General features: G+C 44.8%; 1 protein-coding gene across 1 annotated transcript in view; it reads left to right on the plus strand.

The window, feature by feature from the left end:
• Nucleotides 1–17,086, plus strand: part of PAPPA (pappalysin 1) — a 241,317-nt gene extending 224,231 nt beyond the window's left edge. The window contains exon 22 of the mRNA XM_081803476.1: nt 10,284–17,086. Coding sequence (XP_081659602.1) covers nt 10,284–10,391 — 108 coding nt within the window. The 3' untranslated portion in view covers nt 10,392–17,086. The remainder of the gene's footprint in view (nt 1–10,283) is intronic.
• Nucleotides 17,087–18,274: the final 1,188 nt, after the last annotated feature.

The raw sequence follows: 18,274 nt of genomic DNA on the forward strand, positions 1-18,274 counted from the left end.
GAGTCTGACTTCTGGAGGAGAAAGGGATCTCAAATTAAACTCGTACTTCCTACCATTCAAATTCCCCAGTTTAACTGGTAAATAACCTCCAGCTTCTCAAATGCTTTAACACTCTCTTGTACACGCCCAACTCCACTTCCTGCCGTAGACTGGTTTATCGAGACAGCAGGTGGAGAAATAGAGAATGAAAAAGGCACCCCTAAGTGAACTGCCACAACTGTCAGACATCCTGCCAGACACGTGTCCTCCATCACCTTCTTGAATCCCCGTGGCAACTCTGACAGGTCTCTGTTAGCCCAGTTGCCCAGGCGAACCAGTTTGGGCTCAGAGCACTTGCAGGATGTGCTTGAGTTCACTTGGCCACTAGTGCCGAGGCCCAGATTCAAGCCCAGGCCTGCCTGACGCATGAGCCCAGCTCTTTCTTGTGTGTGGGGCCGACTCCTCAGTGTGCCTGGGCCTAACCCTCGCAGTTCTGGCTGGAGACAATTCACCGTGAACCCCGACTGCCAGGGAACCTTGGATGGGGGGCCCCTCCCTTGGCCAAGATGAAAGCGGCTTTTCCCAGCAGCAAAGACAGGGTGGGGAATGGTTGAGGCTCCCAGCCTTGCCAGCCATCCCTGACATCCCAGACAGCAGTTTCCTCTGAGTGGAAAAAAAGTCCTGCTTTCTATCTCCAGCTTCCCCAGCAGGAAGCCTCTTACGGCAGGAGAGGGGCCAGAGGCTGGCTTCCGCCCTCTCACTCCCTGCTCCGTGCTGCTGGTCCTGGTCAGTTCCTAGCTGAACTCTTGGCCCCAGGCACCCATCGTGGGGCGTTCCCTGCCTACAAGCACACAGCCTGGCACTCAGAAGCTCACAGGTAGGGCAGATTTGCTTCATGCACCTTCCACAGCGACAGTAATGTCATTAATGGAGCACATACTATGTGTCTGGCCATGGTTTGGAGTCTCTACCTCTTGTCTCACTTTGAGACCGCAGGAAAAACCGGACAAGGTAGACGCAGTGGAGGCTCAGAGAGGTGAACTCCCTTGTAGGAGGTGACAGAGCTGAGTGTAGGCGTTAGGATTTCCTGGCTCCGAACAATAGTCACTACTATTTATGGAGGGCTTACGATGTGCCCTGCATAGTGGTAACTGCTTTTGCAAGTGCCATCTCTTTTCATCACTCCGTCACCCTATTGTAGGTGCTGTCTTGTTAGCCTCATTTTATAGACAAGGCAGCTGAGGCTGAGAACGGCTGAGGTCCCACGGCCAGCAAGTGGTAGAGCTGAGAGGGAAACCTCGTGAGCCTGAGTCACGAGGAAGTTGCCTCTAACCCCTATTCTGAACATCTAGTTGTAATGAGCTTGCATCTTGCCCAGGCATTTTACCCTTCCCCTGGTGGGTGGTCTTCTTCCTTCCTAGTGCGCCTGGACAGGAGTGCCAGGTATGAACTCAAGGCCAAGGGTAAGCACACAGCATCTTCTCCCAGATGTCCTTCTAGTGAACTCTCTAACTTAACCTCTTCCCAGTCTCCGGGGCTCAGGCCTCCTGGTCACTTGGCCCAGAATGATGTCTGTCTGCTCCCTTCATCCTTCCTCCCCTTGTTGGTCTGTCCAGACGCCAGCTGTTCCCCACATCTGCCTTGTGGGGTGACCTGGGCCCAGCTGGCAGACAAAAGCAAGTGCAGGAAACCCAGTCTGACAGCAGTGACCGTTTTCCCATCCAGACACCTGTCTGCAGTGCGAGGCAGACAGGAAGGGGTGGGACTCAGCTTCTCAGCGTGTCAGTTTATTATTTTCCTGTTGGAGCCTTGAGGAGTCTCGAATACAGAGATTTCCAGAATGGTTGCTTCAATAATTTACCCTCATAACAAAAAAATTTCATTTATAATTGGAATCATCCTAAGGAAGCATGTGTTGGAGGTTTAAGGGAAGAAGGGGAAACAGCCTTATTCAACATAGCAAGGTTTTGTAAGGCATGGTGGCCTGAAACACTACTTATGGTCATGGTTTAGACAGCTGCTAAGAGACTGATTCTGGAAGATGTCTGGGAAGTTGGGGTGTAGTCCCAGTTCTGTGACTTACTTCTGTGACCCTGGGCAGGCCAGGCTCACCTTTGGTTTTTATCTCTTGACATTTGGATGATATTCATGTCTAAGGATTCTCCATCTGGCTTCCTGAGGGAATTGGCCATTGGTGAGAACCTGAAGGCTTTTTGGGGCAGAGACCAGTAAAGATTAGGAAGAAATTAATCCCAGAAACATCTCAGCACAGGATTGCATGCCCAACTGATGACATTAAGTATAGGGTTGTAATATTTATTTGCTAAATCTAAGTGAAAACGTGGTTTTGTAGGGAAGGACATTATACCCAAACATAGCCCATTGGTCTAAGGAGTCTAGTCATTCTAAAAATCCTTAGATGGACAGCAGCCTTCTATGCTGCTGGGTGGTCCATGCTAAAGGGTTGGGTATTGGGCTACAGAGTTGGTGATGTCCATCAATGGCTCTTAAATCTCAAATTAGCAAACAGAATGGTCTTCCTAAAACAAGTCTTGTGGTATCACACCTCTATGCAAAGCCCTTCAAGTGTCTCCCCATTTTACTTAGAGTAAAAACCAGGCCTCCCAATGACCTATAAGGCCCTATGTGCTCTGCCTACCTCCATTACTTCTCTGATCTTACCCCCTACTATCAGTACCTTCCCTCACTTAACTCCAGCCGTCCAGCCAGGTGTCCTCCTACCTTACAGACTTTGTCACTGGCTCCTCCCTTAGCCGAGAACATTCTTCTCTATTCATCCACATGATTCACTTCCCCTCACCTCCTCCAAGTCTTTGCCCAAGTGTCAGGTTCTCAATGAGCTCCATCCTGACCACCCACCTTACATTACCCCTGGCACTCACGCACCCATTTGCTTTGGATTCCACTTTTCTTTCTTTCATAACCCTGATCACCTTGGCACTATAAAATGTATTTATTATCTCATAATTCTTAGCCCCTTGCTGATCAAATGAAAATTTCGTGAGGTCAAGAATGTGCATCTGTTTGTTCAGTGATGTATCAATAGTTCCAATGTACCCCACTGTTGAGCACCTGCTATGGGACAGATACTGTTCTAGGCCATGAGCAAGATGGACCTGGTCCCAACCATGCTGAGTTCATGTCTTGTGGACTAGTGGCCACATATTTAGAGTATATTAAGTGCTAACAGAGACAGAGCCAGTGAGGAGAGTCAACAAACCTTCCTGGAGAAGGAAACTCCAAAGGTGAGACATGAAAGGCATAGTAGGTCTTAGCTAGGTAAAAGGAGTAGGGGGGTGGAGGACCAGAGATTAGGATGCGAGAGAAAAGAGTGTTTCTGGCAGAGGGCACAGTCTGTGCAAAGGTCCAGACATAAGGAAGCATATTAAGGAAACCACAATTCCCTAAGTGTGGCTAAAGCACAGAATGAGAGGGGATGTAAGTAGTAAGAGGTAAGAAAATGAGCCTTGAGCAGACTTTTTAAACCAAGCCAGGGAATCTGAACCTTATCCACACAGCGTAGGAGTGTTCAATGATTCTAATCACTGAACTAGTCTAGAGGATCCTAGAAGGCTTCCTGGAAGAGGGGCTAGACATGTTTAGCTTGGAAGATTAATAAAAGACAACAGGAAGATGACTAAACAGACTACACTAATTCCTCCTTGTCCCAAAAATCATTGGCTTCTGGAGTGTTATAATTTTTCTCTATTTGAGGTGTAGCTTTGACTTTTTCATGTGGCTGAATTAGACACTCATTTTAGTTTGATCCTACAAAGGGATCAGACCCTTCTATCCCCCCAAATTATCATCCTCATAACCATTGTCAACATCATCATGACCACCATCAACACCAACATCACTGATCTCACTGTCGCCCTCATCATCCACCACCATTTACTGAGCATATATTATATGCCATGTACCATGCTAAGTGCTATACATGAATTTTATACTTTACCTAAAATACTTTCAATGAGCAGGACTGGTATTACTTCCATCTTACAAACAGAGAAACTGAAAGGAAAGTAACTTGCCTAACGGCATACACTAAGTCACCAACAGGGCAAGGAATCAAACCCAAATCTCATTCCCTTTTCTCCACCTTACCCTCCACATGAGCACTGTTTCCACATTTAAACAAGCCTCTGTATTCATGGACTCCTCCATGCCCTGTACCAGGCATGTATCTACCCTACCTCCAAGGAGCTCACAGGGAGTCCTTGTACTTGACATCACACCTTGGTCTACTGGATCTCATTAAATCTTTCCATCAACACGATGAAGTCCTTGGGACTCAGAGTGGTTAAGTGACTTGCCCAAGCTCCCACAATGGGCGGGTGGACAGTTAAGGCTTTCTGATGTTTGGCATAGGATGCGTCTTGCTCCCCACACTGCACACTCTGCTTGTGACCTCCCCGTTGAGTCTGAGTCAGAATCCCACCCCTGCCTGTCTCCCAGCGTCAGAGGACCTGCAGCCAGGGCCTTGTGGTGCATTTGCCTGGGCTGCATTCCTGAGCAGCTCTCTCACACACACACACACAGATGGAGGTGTTATCCTGGGCAACTCACCCAGAGGAGAAACTCCTGTGCCTGAGCACCATCTCCAGCCCAGAGGAAAAAAAATAGAGAATCCTGGCCTTTAGTCATTGACCTGGGCTTGTTGACAGAATCCTAGAGTGGGTGGCCAAGCCATTTATGGGATAGCCTAGACACATGGTGCTGGGAATCCCAAATGTAAACTGGCCACCACAGCGTTTGTGCTGTGGGTGGTAGGTTTTCTTGGGAGGCCATCTGTGGGAGAAGGTAGGAAGCTGCTTGGGGAACCAGGGAATCTGGGAATTGGGCTCAGAGCTGACTTTACCAGGATGTGGCCCTTTTTTCTGTGCTTCAGTTTCTTCCTCTTTCAAAAGGGGACCTTGACTCCTGCTCTGCCTGCCTCCTGGGGGGAGGGGGCAGTACCAAGGAGTGGTTACAAACAAGGATGCAGATCACAGGCCACCTGCCAGCCAAGTGACTTACCTCTGTGCATCTTAGTTTCCTCTAAGATGTAAAAATGGGGCTAGTAAGAATAGCTACCTTATCAGGGTTGCTGGGAAGAGTGAGTGAGATAATGCACACTGGGTTGATTCAGCCAGGCACATAATAAAGGGATAAAAGGCTATTGGCTGTAAAAACATAAAGCAGCAGTCAACCTGGCCAGGTTGTGAAGGAGGAGCCTTCTTACTCTCTCTGGCTGAAAAGCTCTCAGTGTTTGGAGTGGACTTTCGAATTCTATGTCATCTAGTTAGTTACTGATGGGTAGTGAGGCCTGGGGCAAGTTTGCTTTGTTCTAAATGTTCTGAAACCTCTATTTTCTCATCTGCAAGATGGGTTGCTAACAACGGTAGTGTCACAGGGTTGTGCAGAGTGGACTAGCCAGGAGGTAGGAATTACCTGACACATGGAAGGCCCTCAGGAAGTGCTTGTGTGTGTGTGTGTTAAAGTGATGTTCGCTGCTGTGCACCTGCCTCTTCCAAGTCAGACCAAGGAACACCTGGGAAGTGGCTAGAGCTGCTAGTCTCCACCCTTCTGTTCCCACTTGTAGGCCCTTGATTAGGGAGGAAGCTTGTGACTAGAGGAGACCCCAGGGCAGGCTCTGAACAGGCAGTTCGCTAAGATGCCAGAGGCAGGCAGGTGGAGGAAACAAGATGCTGTACATCTCCTCTGCACTAGGATCTCTGTGAGCTGGTTTGGAGACATTACTTCATTGACTCCTAACCAGAATCCGGTGAGGTCTTTCCGAGGACCCTTGCCTTACAGTGGTTAAGACGAAGTCCCCAGGGTGCCAAGGACTTGCCAAAAGTCAAGCAGTGCCTATGTGGAGCCCACACCTGAACCCAGGCTTGTCTGCCTCCTAAACTCCTAGCAAGGGCTCAGTAAATGCAGCTGCATGCACAAGCATGCAGTGAAGATAGGAAGGCTCCAGATCTGCCTCCTGAGACCAAACCTTCTAGACTTTGTTGTATTCTGATTGGGGTTCCTTCCCTCAGTTTCCAGACATGTTCCTCTGGGAAAATGTTGAAATTGCTTGGGTTGACTTGGGGAAGGAAGAAAATGGTCATACCACGCCCACTTAGCCACGGTGGCCAGACTGGCCAGAGAAGCAAACTGGTGGTGGGACCCTCCCAGCTGATGACTTTGGAGAAGCTGAAGGACCTGGGGATGGCAGAAAGGGCAACGTGCAAGACAGGGCTTATGCGAGAAAGCCTAAATTCCCACATCCTTTCTGGCCAGGGCTTGGGCCTTCTGCTTTTTTTTCTCAGACTGAGAAGGCTTTTCAGACAGACGGGAAGGTAGAGACCATTAAAATTGAATCTTAATGCACAGGTAAGGAAACTGAAGCCCAGAGAAAGGAAGTAACTTGTACATAGTCACATAGTAAGTGAGGGCAAGAGCAGAGGCTCCCTGCCTTGGATTTGGGTACATATTCGTGCATTCATTTGTGCCTCCATTCATGAGTCCACCGAGGGCCTGTTAGGTGATGTATAAAGACCTAGGTCAACAACAGACAGGCTCCCTGCCCAGACTGAGCTGGCTGGCATACAGGTCAGAGCAGTTCAGCACAAGAAGGGCTTACATAGGATGCTGTGATATGGAACATAGGTGATGGCACCATTTCTGGTCAGACCAATGGGGGAGGAGGTGACACCTGACAGGAGGCCTCAAGAGTGGAAGAAAAGCTGGTCAGGAAAGAGGAGTGAGGGCAGAGGAACATTAATGGCTGGAGACTTGCTCAGATGGTGGTTCTCTGTGTAGGCTGTTCAAGAGTGTTGCGCCAGGGACGCCTGGGTGGCTCAGTTGGTTAAGCGGCTGCCTTCGGCTCAGGTCATGATCCCAGGGTCCTGGGATCGAGTCCCACATCGGGCTCCTTGCTCAGCAGGGAGCCTGCTTCTCCCTCTGCCTGCCTCTCCCCCTGCTTGTGTTCTGTCTCTCTCTCTGACAAATAAATAAATAAAATTAAAAAAAAAAAAAAAGTGTTGCGCCAGCCAACAGAGGAAAGGCCAGACTCACAGAAGAGTGTTCATGTAGAAGGAAGCAACATTAGTGATCCACACAACCTCCTGAATGTGTGTTCTACCACAGAAAGCCTTATCAGTTCAGTAATTCCAGTTAATCTACCACGATAATATAATTATGTTTTACTTTTGTAAGGTATACAACAGTGATCTCCTATTTTGGTGTCAGTTTTTCAAAAAAGTTTTGATTATGGGCCAAAAAAAAAAAAAAAGTAGGAAAACATTTGGAGTATTTGAGGAACCAAGAAGTAAATAAGCCACAGAAAGTGAGGAGGAGAAGGGGACCAGGAGAGGTCCGAGAAATGTGTGTGATCAAATCATGCAAGGCCTTGATCTCATGGTAAGGGCTTTGGGTCTTATTCTAAGAGGTCTGTTCAATTTTTGCCTATGTGAGGTGCAGCAGAAAGCATGAGTGCTAAATCAGATGTGAAATTACCTCTAATGGGTCACAGAGATGGAGAGAATTGTGCACACAGGACATTAGAGGTAACTGGATCATTCTAATGTTAGAATGTGGGCAGGAGAAGAGAATAGATAAAGGAATGGGTTGAGTTGAGGACAAAGAAGCTGCTGAAGTCAGGGAGGTAGGAGAGAGGGATGACAGGCAGCAAAGGTGTGACAGATGGTGAAATGTGAGCTGGTGGGAAATTTGATTCAGCACATATGTATTCAGCATCAAGCATCTCCTGAGTGTTAGACCACGTGCTGGGGCTTCTGGATATTTATTCTTGTTTGATCTTCACAACCATACGAAATACAGTGTTTTTCAAAACCACCCTTTTATAGATGTAGAAACGAAGGGTCAGGACAGTGAAGAGATTTTTCCCAAAAGTGTTCAGTGACTATGAGTCAAGCAAGGATGCCAGTCCAGGTCTCCTGGCTCCCATGATGGTACTCTCCCCACTTGACCTCAGTTATTAAATTTGGACTTGGCTCTGCCATCGGAGCCCCCACTTGGACTGGAGGATTTCCCTCTCTGTCTCTTCCAATTCTAACATTCTCTGCTTCTCTTAGAGATACGGAGGTTGTAGAAGAATACTCTAGATTAGAAGGCACAGCCTCCACAAAGGCAGGATGACCGGGAAGTAGTTGTAAGCAGAAGGACAATCTGTGAGAATGCTTCCCGTTCTTGGGAATGCCTTATGAATTTAAGTTGAAGAGAGGGACAGAGTTGTGCTAGTCATGAGTATAATGAAAGGAGTAAGTAAGTAAGAGATGGAGAAATGAACAGACCTTGATTCCATTCGATGGCTCAGGCCCTGAGAAAACAAGAATGAACAAGACTGACGTAGTTCCTGCCTCACGGAGGGAGAGATGAGGGGACAGATATCTGTCATTTGATTGACCTATGTGCGGAGCATATGCCAAGAATTGTGTATTACATGGTTTTCGTCTATTCCCTTATCCTTTATCACAACCTCAGGAGGTATATGCTTTCATTATTCCCATTTAATGAATGAATTAACTGAGGCTCACAGAAGTCCTCACATGCTCAAGGTCACAGGAGTAGGTGAGAGAGCTGGGGCTTATACTTCAATCTTTTCTTTTAAATCGTTGCAAAATTGCAGGAGGGGGAGTGGTTGAGAGGGAGGGAGTGAAGGAAGGATGGAAGGCCAAGAGGCAGAGAGAAGAGTTCGATATAGAGAATGAGTCCACAAGCTAGGAGGACAAAGATGTTCTCTGAGATGGTGTGAGCACTTGGAGACCCTGCCTAGGCAGGAGGCGAATGAGGTCATTAAATCCATCTGCGCAGATGGGGACCCTCTGGGAAAAGTTATATGCAAATATCATGATGCAATGAGGTGCAATCTGAAATCCACTTGCGTTAGCTCAGGCTGGGGCTCAAGCAAGGACCGCACTGTGCTCTTTGGAAAGATCATCTGCTGAATGAAGACGTTTGCTCTTTCTCTCAGTTTCTAGAAAGGAAAGTCAGCTCAAGGTCACAGAGCGTGTGAAGGGATGGACGGGGACCAAAATTCAGGCTTCTGCCCCACGGTTTTTTTCCTTAGAGAGAGTGCATGCGCTTGAGAGGGGGGAGAGGCAGAGGGAGAATATCAAACAGACCCATACCCAGCACAGAGCCCAGCTCGGGGCTGGATCCTGAGATCATGACCTGAGCAGGAATCAAGAGTCAGATGGTCAACCGATTGAGCCACCCCGGCGCCCCTCCCCCACTTAAAAAATATTTGTTTAAAAATTTTTCCCAGCTTTCATAATATATGTGGATAACAAACCACGTTGTACACCTCTCACCCTTTCTTACTCAAAATCTGCCCCTGAGAGGCTTCAAACCAAACTTTATGCAAAATCTCTATGTGAAATGTCCCCCACCAAGAGTTCAGGCCCCCTGGAAAGTGGTCTGAGCTTGCTGGGACATGCTCTTGTTGTTTTCATCCTTGCCTCCCCCAATCAAAATTCCCAGCATATGTCTGTCTTAAAAGATACTTTCATATACTTTCTTTCACTTGACCCACCACAACAGCCCTATAAGTTAAGTATTCCATTGTGCCAGTCTTACCAACCAGCTCTGGTACAGTACATTACAATTTTCACCCATGATTTCCTTCAGCCGTTAGTTCCCAGGGCAAGGTGGGGCTGATAGATACCAGTTCTACAGCTGGGAACCTGAGGCTCAGAAGTACCTTGCCTATTTTAAATACCATGTCCTGGGGCGCCTGGGTGGCTCAGTCGTTAAGTGTCTGCCTTTGGCTCGGGTCATGGTCCCGGGGTCCTGGGATCGAGCCCCGCATCGGGCTCCCCGCTCCGCGGGAAGCCTGCTTCTCCCTCTCCCACTCCCCCTGCTTCTGTTCCCTCTCTCACTGTCTCTCTCTGTCAAATAAATGAATGGAATCTTTAAAAATAAATAATAAATAATAAATAAATAAATAAATAAATAAATAAATACCATGTCCGTCACCTGTTACTTTGGGCTAATGCCTGCCCCTTTCAGAGAGCCTCAGTTTCCCTGTCTGTAAAAGGGTGATTGTTCTAGTACCTATCTTACAGAGTAGCCTGACCCATCATAAATGCCCTCAAAAATGAAAGATCTAATGATTGTGATAAAAGTTATGACATGGCTAGCAAGAAGCAGAGGTAGGACTTGAACTTGAATCTGCTGCCGACCCCCACCCCCCAATCCAGTCATTGTCCTGCTCAGCACTGCTTCTCTGAAAATTACTGCATCAGACCCAACCACCTGTCTCACCTCTTCTCTCTTTCTCTCTGCAGGTCACCCCCTTCCCTATGTCCTGTGACCTACAAGGTGACTGTGCTTGTCGGGACCCCCAGGCCCAAGAACACAGCCGGAAGGACCTCCGGGGATACAGCCATGGCTAAGGAAGGACAAGGAGTTGACAAAGAATTCCCAGCGCCAGGACTCGCATCCCTTTGGTATTGATTTCACAGTCAGCTGCTCAACGGAATGGCCTCCCCACACCAGGGATCCTTAGCACCCAACCGGTCTGCCTTTAATTTCACCCAGGAAGGACTCATAGTAGGGGCGCATGAGCCAAGTCTCACCATGCTGGATGATGGAATGGAATCCCATCCCAAAGTCTTAGATGGATTGCATAGACAAGTGTGCAGTCCCAGAGCCTAAAATTCTAATTTGTCACACAACCACAACAAGAAACATGTTCTATATTTAGGAGTGTGCACATATGTGGTTAGTACACATGCATGCATACACACCCAAACAAACATCTGCGTGAGGACAGTTTGGGAGACTGAGCAGAGAGAAACTGGAACACACTCCGTCTTTCCTTTCCCAAGCTCCTAGCCAATAGTGTCCTTGGGAGAAAGAGTTGCAGAAACTGCCAAGGCCAAGTGTTGAGATGTCAAGATAGCTTGCACTCTGAGGCTTGGAACATGTAGGGCATGCACAATCGTGCAGTCCTTTGGGATTAGAAGTGAACGGTCTCTGATCACCTACCTTCTAGGGAAGTAGAACCCAGGACGAGGTAAAGGATCCAAGGTATGCAAAGCCCCCAAATTCTTCTGCTGCCATGGGGGATTTTACCCCAATTCCAGGGTTTGAGGCTAAGCTGGAAATGGCATAGGGTTGCGGTGTCAAGGTATTAAAACAGCCCCCTGCTTGAGGCCATAATATCCCTCCAGAACCCACCCATTCCCCAAATCTTGCCTTGGGACCACATTCGCTGCTACTTTTCCTGCTGCTCTATCCTATACATTGAGTACCCCCAAGATGGTAGGACTAGGTTAGGAAAAACCCCACACAACCAAACAGTCTGCCTTAAAAGTGACCCACATTTTTCCACAGCTCCTCACTTCTTAGCCCTTCTGCAAGAGAAAATTCCTCATTGGCCTACATGGTGAGAAATTAAATCCCCCATGGGTGGGCTTCTCATCCTGGAAGGGAGTAGAGGGACTGGAGATGCTGAAACCCTCACTGAGAGTCCAGAATGTCTGAGCCAGTGTTAGATTTTATAATCTAGTGGACCAGTGTTAAATGTCTGTGATGTTGGGGCCATCCAGAGACTGCTGAGATAGTGGGGACTCTTGAGTTATTATCCTTAGCCAAGCTTTCCTGGCCCTCCGGGCTAGATCAGGCTTTGGTGCTGAGGATCTTGCTGTGGCCCTGAGCAGCTATAATTCTAGAACAGAGAATCATCTTGGGTATGATCCATCTAAACTATGTTCTCGAGGGCCATCAGAGGGAAGCCGAAGAGTTCACAGACTCAGTCCCCAACAACCCAACATGGTCATCATGTTTTCCACATCGTCTTCCAGCTACCAGGACTCCCATCCAGACCTGTGGTTGGTGAATCCTTCCCTCTTTCCCATGTTTAGCCTCCAAAACTTAAGAGGAAGGTAGTCCAATGCACGTGGAAGGCCCTACCTCATTGGGGTCCTCTTTGCCTGTGTTCCACCAGTTACTTATCCACTCCTTTTGAATTAATATGGGAAGAAATTAACACAGAATGAGATAGAGAGAATGGTCAAGCTGGACATAATTTCTGAGACCTGGAACTGAGACAGTGAGGCAATAGGAGGGTATCATATAAAGACTGCTATAAATCAAGTCATCTCAAACCAGTGAAAACAACCAACAAAAACAAAGCCTAGCATAGGAATGGGAAACCCCAGGCATACGTGCTGACCCTCCTCATTCCTGCACCTGAGGCAAGCGCTATTCATCATAGTCCTTTTTCCCTATGGGGACCAAAAATAACTTTAGGAACCTTCTTACTACCTTACTCCCAACAGCGATTACCTGCTGACCAAGAACACTTGAGAAGCCAACATACCAAAGTGTTTTTTGCACAGGTGCCCACAAATTAGGATGCAGAGCTTAAATTTTTGTGGCTCGTACCATATTCCAAACCCTGAGATTAGGTTCCAGAATGGAGAAGCTGCCACCACGGTTAAGGACAGGCTCAAGTCCTTTATGTGTCCTTCTTTTACACACTCATATCTCATTTCTATCCAGAGCATTTTCTATAGTTACCAGGGCCAGTCCTTAGCAAAATAATCATAAAAATGGAGGAACTGACCCCATTTTGTACTCCTTCCAGTACCTTAGAACCCTTGCCAACTAGTAAAGCCCTCTCTTGCCCTGAGTTACCAACATGTGTGGTTAGCTGACAAGATACAAACTAAGAAGGGTAACCGTGTGGGCCCTCCCAGTTGCTCTATCATACCAATCAGTAGTGCAAAAAGCCTTGGAGACCCAAAGACGCCATCACTGATAATGAGGTTGCAGGAACCACAGAAAAACCTCACCAGCTTCCCTTCAATTGACTCTCATCCTCTTTCTGCCTTCACCCTCACCCAGTCTGTGCCCACACTCTCCAGCTGAGCAAAGCTTCCTAGAGGCTGACTTCTATCTTCAGACTCCCAGATTGAGTCGAGCAAGGAGCCACCCAGTCTCCTCCTGACCGTCATTTAAACCTGTTACTCATAAATTCGTATTTGCCAAGGATATTAGGCAAGACAGGCTACATGACGGATGGCCAGCCTCATGCCCACATGGAAGGCCCTTCTCAAAACTTAGTGAAAGAGACTCCATTCTATTCATGCAATGCACTGATTTCTGGCTTCGTTTTCTTTCTGGGAATAAACTCATTGTCTTATCCCTTCGATTATCTCCTGTTTAGGATCATGGAGTACTCACAAGGAGGCAGATGTGAAGCACTGTTGTCTATCAGCAGCTCAGGGGCCCTAAAGCAGTTGGGGGTTCTGGGTCTGAAGAAGTATTAGCCTGTTGGCAGCAAGAAAGAAAAGATGAGGAAGACGGTTCTCCAAACCCTGTTTTGGGGAGCCTTTCCAAGCCACAACCCTAACTGCATGCCCAGAGGACTTGTATTACCCCCATATTCTGTGCCAACCACCTCTGAAGGGAAGACAGTCCCTGGGAAGTCCATTTTGGTGGCTGAATTAGGGTGTTAAGAAAAGGAGCGATCGGTGGTCATAAATAGCAGGGCTTTGAAGATGGAGGGTATCGGCTGCTACTCCTGGCTTCAGCTTGTTGAGTTACTGCCTAGACAGTTCTCTTGGTCTTTTTTCCATCTTGGCCCCTGCTTAAATGCTATTTGTTGAAAATAATTCTTTGAGACAGATTTCAGCTACCTCCCTTCCAGGTTCAATTTAACTTGGTTGTAACTGTCAATTTGTTATAGGTCTTACCTGTGTTTTAAAAAGAAAAAGAAAGAAAGAAAGAAAAAGGAAGGAGAAAAGGAAGAAAGACAACCATAAATCCAAGTTAACAGTTTGAGGTTTTAGTGTTTGTGTGTGTGTGTGTGTGTGTGTGTGTGTTTTCTGGAACTACTTCAAGTGGGAAAATAAAAAGGAGAAAATGATGGTAACAAAGCTGTACAGATAGAGATTGATAGAAGACAAAGAGATGAAAAGGAAATAAAAATGCATGATTAAAACTAAGAATTAAAAAAAAAACAAAACAACACTATTTTTGTGCTTCCTAAAGGGAACTATTTATTCTACAGGCTGAGTAGGTAGACACAAGCATAAAAATTTCCCTAGCAGGAGACTTAAAGCAGGATTTTATAATGCTGTTATTTTCTGTACACTGTGATAGGGTCCAGGAAATAAGGCGTCTTCCCCCTTGATATGTAGTTGTTGTTGTTGGGGGAGCATTTTGTCTATATGTTTGGTGGCAATCGGTGTTAGTAGGGAGTGGGGAGGGCTTGAAATTGGTTTTACCTGATATTAAGGGGACATAGTGTGTTGTGCTTTTCACTTTATAAAATGTTTGTATTTACCAGTAGAGCACTGGGCTTTCTAAAGACTGCACTTAGAATCACACTGCACGGTCCACTTTCCTAAAAAGCTGCTACATGACCAGACAGGTAATTCCCCTGGTTTTTGAGAAATGACACAAAAACAAACCAAGCAAAACAGCAAACATAAAAACTAAGTAGCAAAGGAATAAAAGCCTGTTCTTTTAACTTATTCAAGTTTTGCCAAATTCCTACCGATTGATCTTTAAAAGAACTGTAATGATAGCCAGGAGTTATGTCTCTAGAGAAAGAACCTGGAATTCTTGACGCCAGACTGCAGTTGGCTAGTGATCTTGAACAAGTCAACAAAGAGCATCTCCATTTGCCTCAGTTTCTCCAGCTGCAAAATGGGGATGATATTACTTACCTACCTCACAGTGGGATGGCAGGGGATGGTGAGGCCCTGAGGTTCTAAAGGGGCTGTGGCAATCTGTGAGAGACACAAAGTCCGTGGGTTACTTTTCAAGAATGCACGGGCCCAGTGGACATCTACACAAGACAGGGAGTGCTCATCAGATATTTCAAGGAATAAAGCTGGAGCTCCTGGATTTTATTATCCACCTTAAGAGAGAGGCTTGTATTTGGGAATATTTCACTCATAGGTAAACTGGATTTTTCTCCCCCTATTCTGGCCTTTACCAGTTCTAGAATTTTATTAAAAGCCAATTACATCTTCCAGTGAAAAAGTCAGTTTACTGTGTGGTCTATTCAAGACTTAATGGGCCATTTCCAACTTCACAGAGGAAGGGAGTCACTAAAATCTCTTCTTCTCAGACTTAAAATTCCACATTAAGTGTTCCATTAAAACAAGATATGGCATTCTGAGTGCAAACAACTCGGGGCTTCTTAAACTAATACACCAGCAGTCAGTGAGGAGAATTTTGAACAATTCTTGAGTTGCTTTCTTGGGTCTCTATAATCAATAACCTGTCCGCAGATATCTATCTATATAAAGATATTATATATAAAAATAAATTTACATATATATGCACATGTATATATAGTTGTACATATATGTGTGTATATATATACTTAAATGTAATATTTACAAAATAAAACTGTGATCTCGTCTAGAGAAAATGTATTCATATTACAAACTGCTCTTCCATATTTATGTATCATATTATACCTTTTTATTATTGTTATAATTATTATGGGTATTTCTAATTATTATGATGTTGAAATCTGTTTGGCACCTTCTGGAAACAACCAAAAAATGACTCTCCGTTGAAGTGCTTACAATCTGTTCTCATGAGAATTCTACTGGCCTACTACTATAAAAAAAAAAAAAAAGAAAAAAAAAATCTAAACACCAAAAACGAAACACAATTCCAATCCTTTTTCTGTACCTCACGCGCATAAATTTGCTGCTCCTATTTTGGGTTTTATTTTTTTTCCTGTTTATGTGTTTTATTGATCTAAGTTAAGTCTTTCAGCAATATATAAAATTGTAAATAGTAAACTTTATTTATTAAGAATGTCATCTTTTTTAATTTATATTTACACAATTGTTCATCTAATTTATTTTTTCTATACAGTTTTAAATACTCAGCCATATTTTGCTGTTCGTGATATTTTTATCCTGTTCTTGTGGATTTGTTTTTCCATACTGTTTTCTCTGGTCTCAATTACAGGTTGGATCTCACAAAAAAAAAAAAAAAAAAAAAAATGATGTCAAAGACAGAAATATTTTGCCACTGTTGATTACTATACCTTAAAATTCTATATTATGAAAATATATAATAGCTTGTATGCTTCAATATGTAGCGGTGTGGTTTCTGTCTGTTGGGGAAATCTAAAGGACTCTCCTGTGGACACACTCATATGCAAGGGAACCCCATGGCCTCAAATGAGAAGATCTATGGTAGCATGAGGTTGAATTTAATATACGCCCAATCTTCTACACAAATAACTCCTGAAAAACATCTATATTTTGCATATGCAAAAACTGAAAAATATTCTTTTTTTTAGTTATTATCTTCATTTTTTTATTATGTTAAAAATATTTTTACATGTTAAAAAAAAGTTCAGTTTTCAGGAAACTGAAACAAATATCAGTACCAGCTCTATCCGGCCTTTTGGATGCTATCTTCAACGATGTACTTCCAGCCTGTTCTTTATTTTCATTTTTTTCTTGATTATTGAACGCTTAGTCATCCAGTTCATCCAATGAGCCTGCAGCTGAGGCTGAAGTTTTGCTGTTTTTGATCTGCCTACTGGGTCTCGTTTTTCATCGTATCACCACTTAGTAGCCATGTGATCTTTGGGAAGTTTATTCAGTTGCTTTAAGATTTAGTTTTCCCATCTGTAAAATGGAAATAATAAAGGGACCCGCCTCATGATGTTGTTGAAGATGGAATTAAATGAGATAAATATGTAATGTTTTAGAACTGCAGCAGACACAGAGTATATTAACTCTTGTTATGATGATGACGAGACGGGTTGCTCAGGACAGCTATTCATAATACACGAATTTTTCTGAGATCTCCTTATTTTTTAAGAGAATAAAACCAAGAGGTACCAAAGCATTCAAGCACTTGGCACCAGCATGAACACGGAGTAAAGAGCTCACCAAACAGTGAGCTCTTGGTTGGCAGCACTACCACAACACAGGTCAAAATATGTATTGATCTGCTGGTACTTCAACATTTTGAATCTGAACAAAAGGGCAGTTTGGGGACATCCAGGTGAATTATAGGAAAGGGTATAAGTAGGGAAGTCAAGAACTACCCATGGTAGGTTTTCTAGACTCTCTACAAACAGAATCCACTGAGAGACAGGAAGGGAGGCACCAAAGGTAAAATCAAAGTTATTGCTAAATGCTGCCAGATAAATGGTTATTTCCAAAGAGAAATGGCAATTAAAGAGAACATTTTACTCAGTGCTTTTCAATTCACTGTGAAGACTGAAACATGATTTAAAGAATAGTTTCATGAAAAGAGGCAAATATTTCCCGAAGAGAGAAAAAGTCTTCGTATAGTTCTTTGGACTCCTTGGTTTTGTCTGCAGAGACAAAGCTATGGGGCAGAGATTTCTCTTGGTAGATAGAAGATACTAGTTCTAGTGTCTTCTCCTAACCATAACACACACACACACACATACGCATGCACACAGTAATGGAGAAAGTTCACTGGGCTTTAGTTGCTTAATCTGTCAAATGGGAAAATGACTCCCTTCTCACTTCAAAACAGGTAGAGACATTCAACATTTACATCTATTTATATTTGTCACCCACGTTCTAGAGCTTAACCTTTCAGGCTTACAGAACAGTTGAGCAGAAAGTAGAGCTCCTATTGGACTTCCTTTTAAATAATGAAATATGTGGGACTGGGAAATCTAGCGATTTTCTAGGGTCAGCCATCAGGAAAATATAAAAACCTAAAGCCATGCGATCAGATGTGTAAGTTTGGAAATTCAAGTAATATTCCTGATGACCCCTCAGTGGTTTATTGTGTTGAGGTTGCAAGATGAGAGTGGAAGGCTTTGGAGAAGGGTTTGGAGTTGGGATCTGGAATCATGACCATTTATATGCTGTGCTGTCTTGGACAGTTCTCCACCTGCTCAGTAGCCTTGTCTGTAGATGGGATTCATCATTTCTGTCTTAAACAGGCTGTCCTCAGAAAAAAGTATCATAATTTAAGTAAAGCACTCAGCAGGGGGCTGCTATATAGTAGGTCTCAGTATATGTTGCTTGTTACTCTTTTGCCCTCCCCACTTTTCCACCCCATCCTTGACTAAATATGGTTCCCATGGTAGGCTGCACTTTGCAGAAGGGAGGGAAAGAGGTACACCCAGACCAGCTCCCCAGTATTTATGTGGAAAAAAAATATGCACCACTTCCACATCACCAAGACTGAAGTTTTGCAGTGTATTCAACTTGCTTCCATCTCTATGAAATGATAAATCTCAGTTACATGCCCAAGAGACTGAACAGGTCCACAGTAAAGACCAATGAAAAATTAA

Source organism: Leptonychotes weddellii, chromosome 14 (assembly GCF_054177405.1).
Source record: "Leptonychotes weddellii isolate Sample4059 chromosome 14, ASM5417740v2, whole genome shotgun sequence".
Lineage (NCBI taxonomy): Eukaryota > Metazoa > Chordata > Mammalia > Carnivora > Phocidae > Leptonychotes > Leptonychotes weddellii.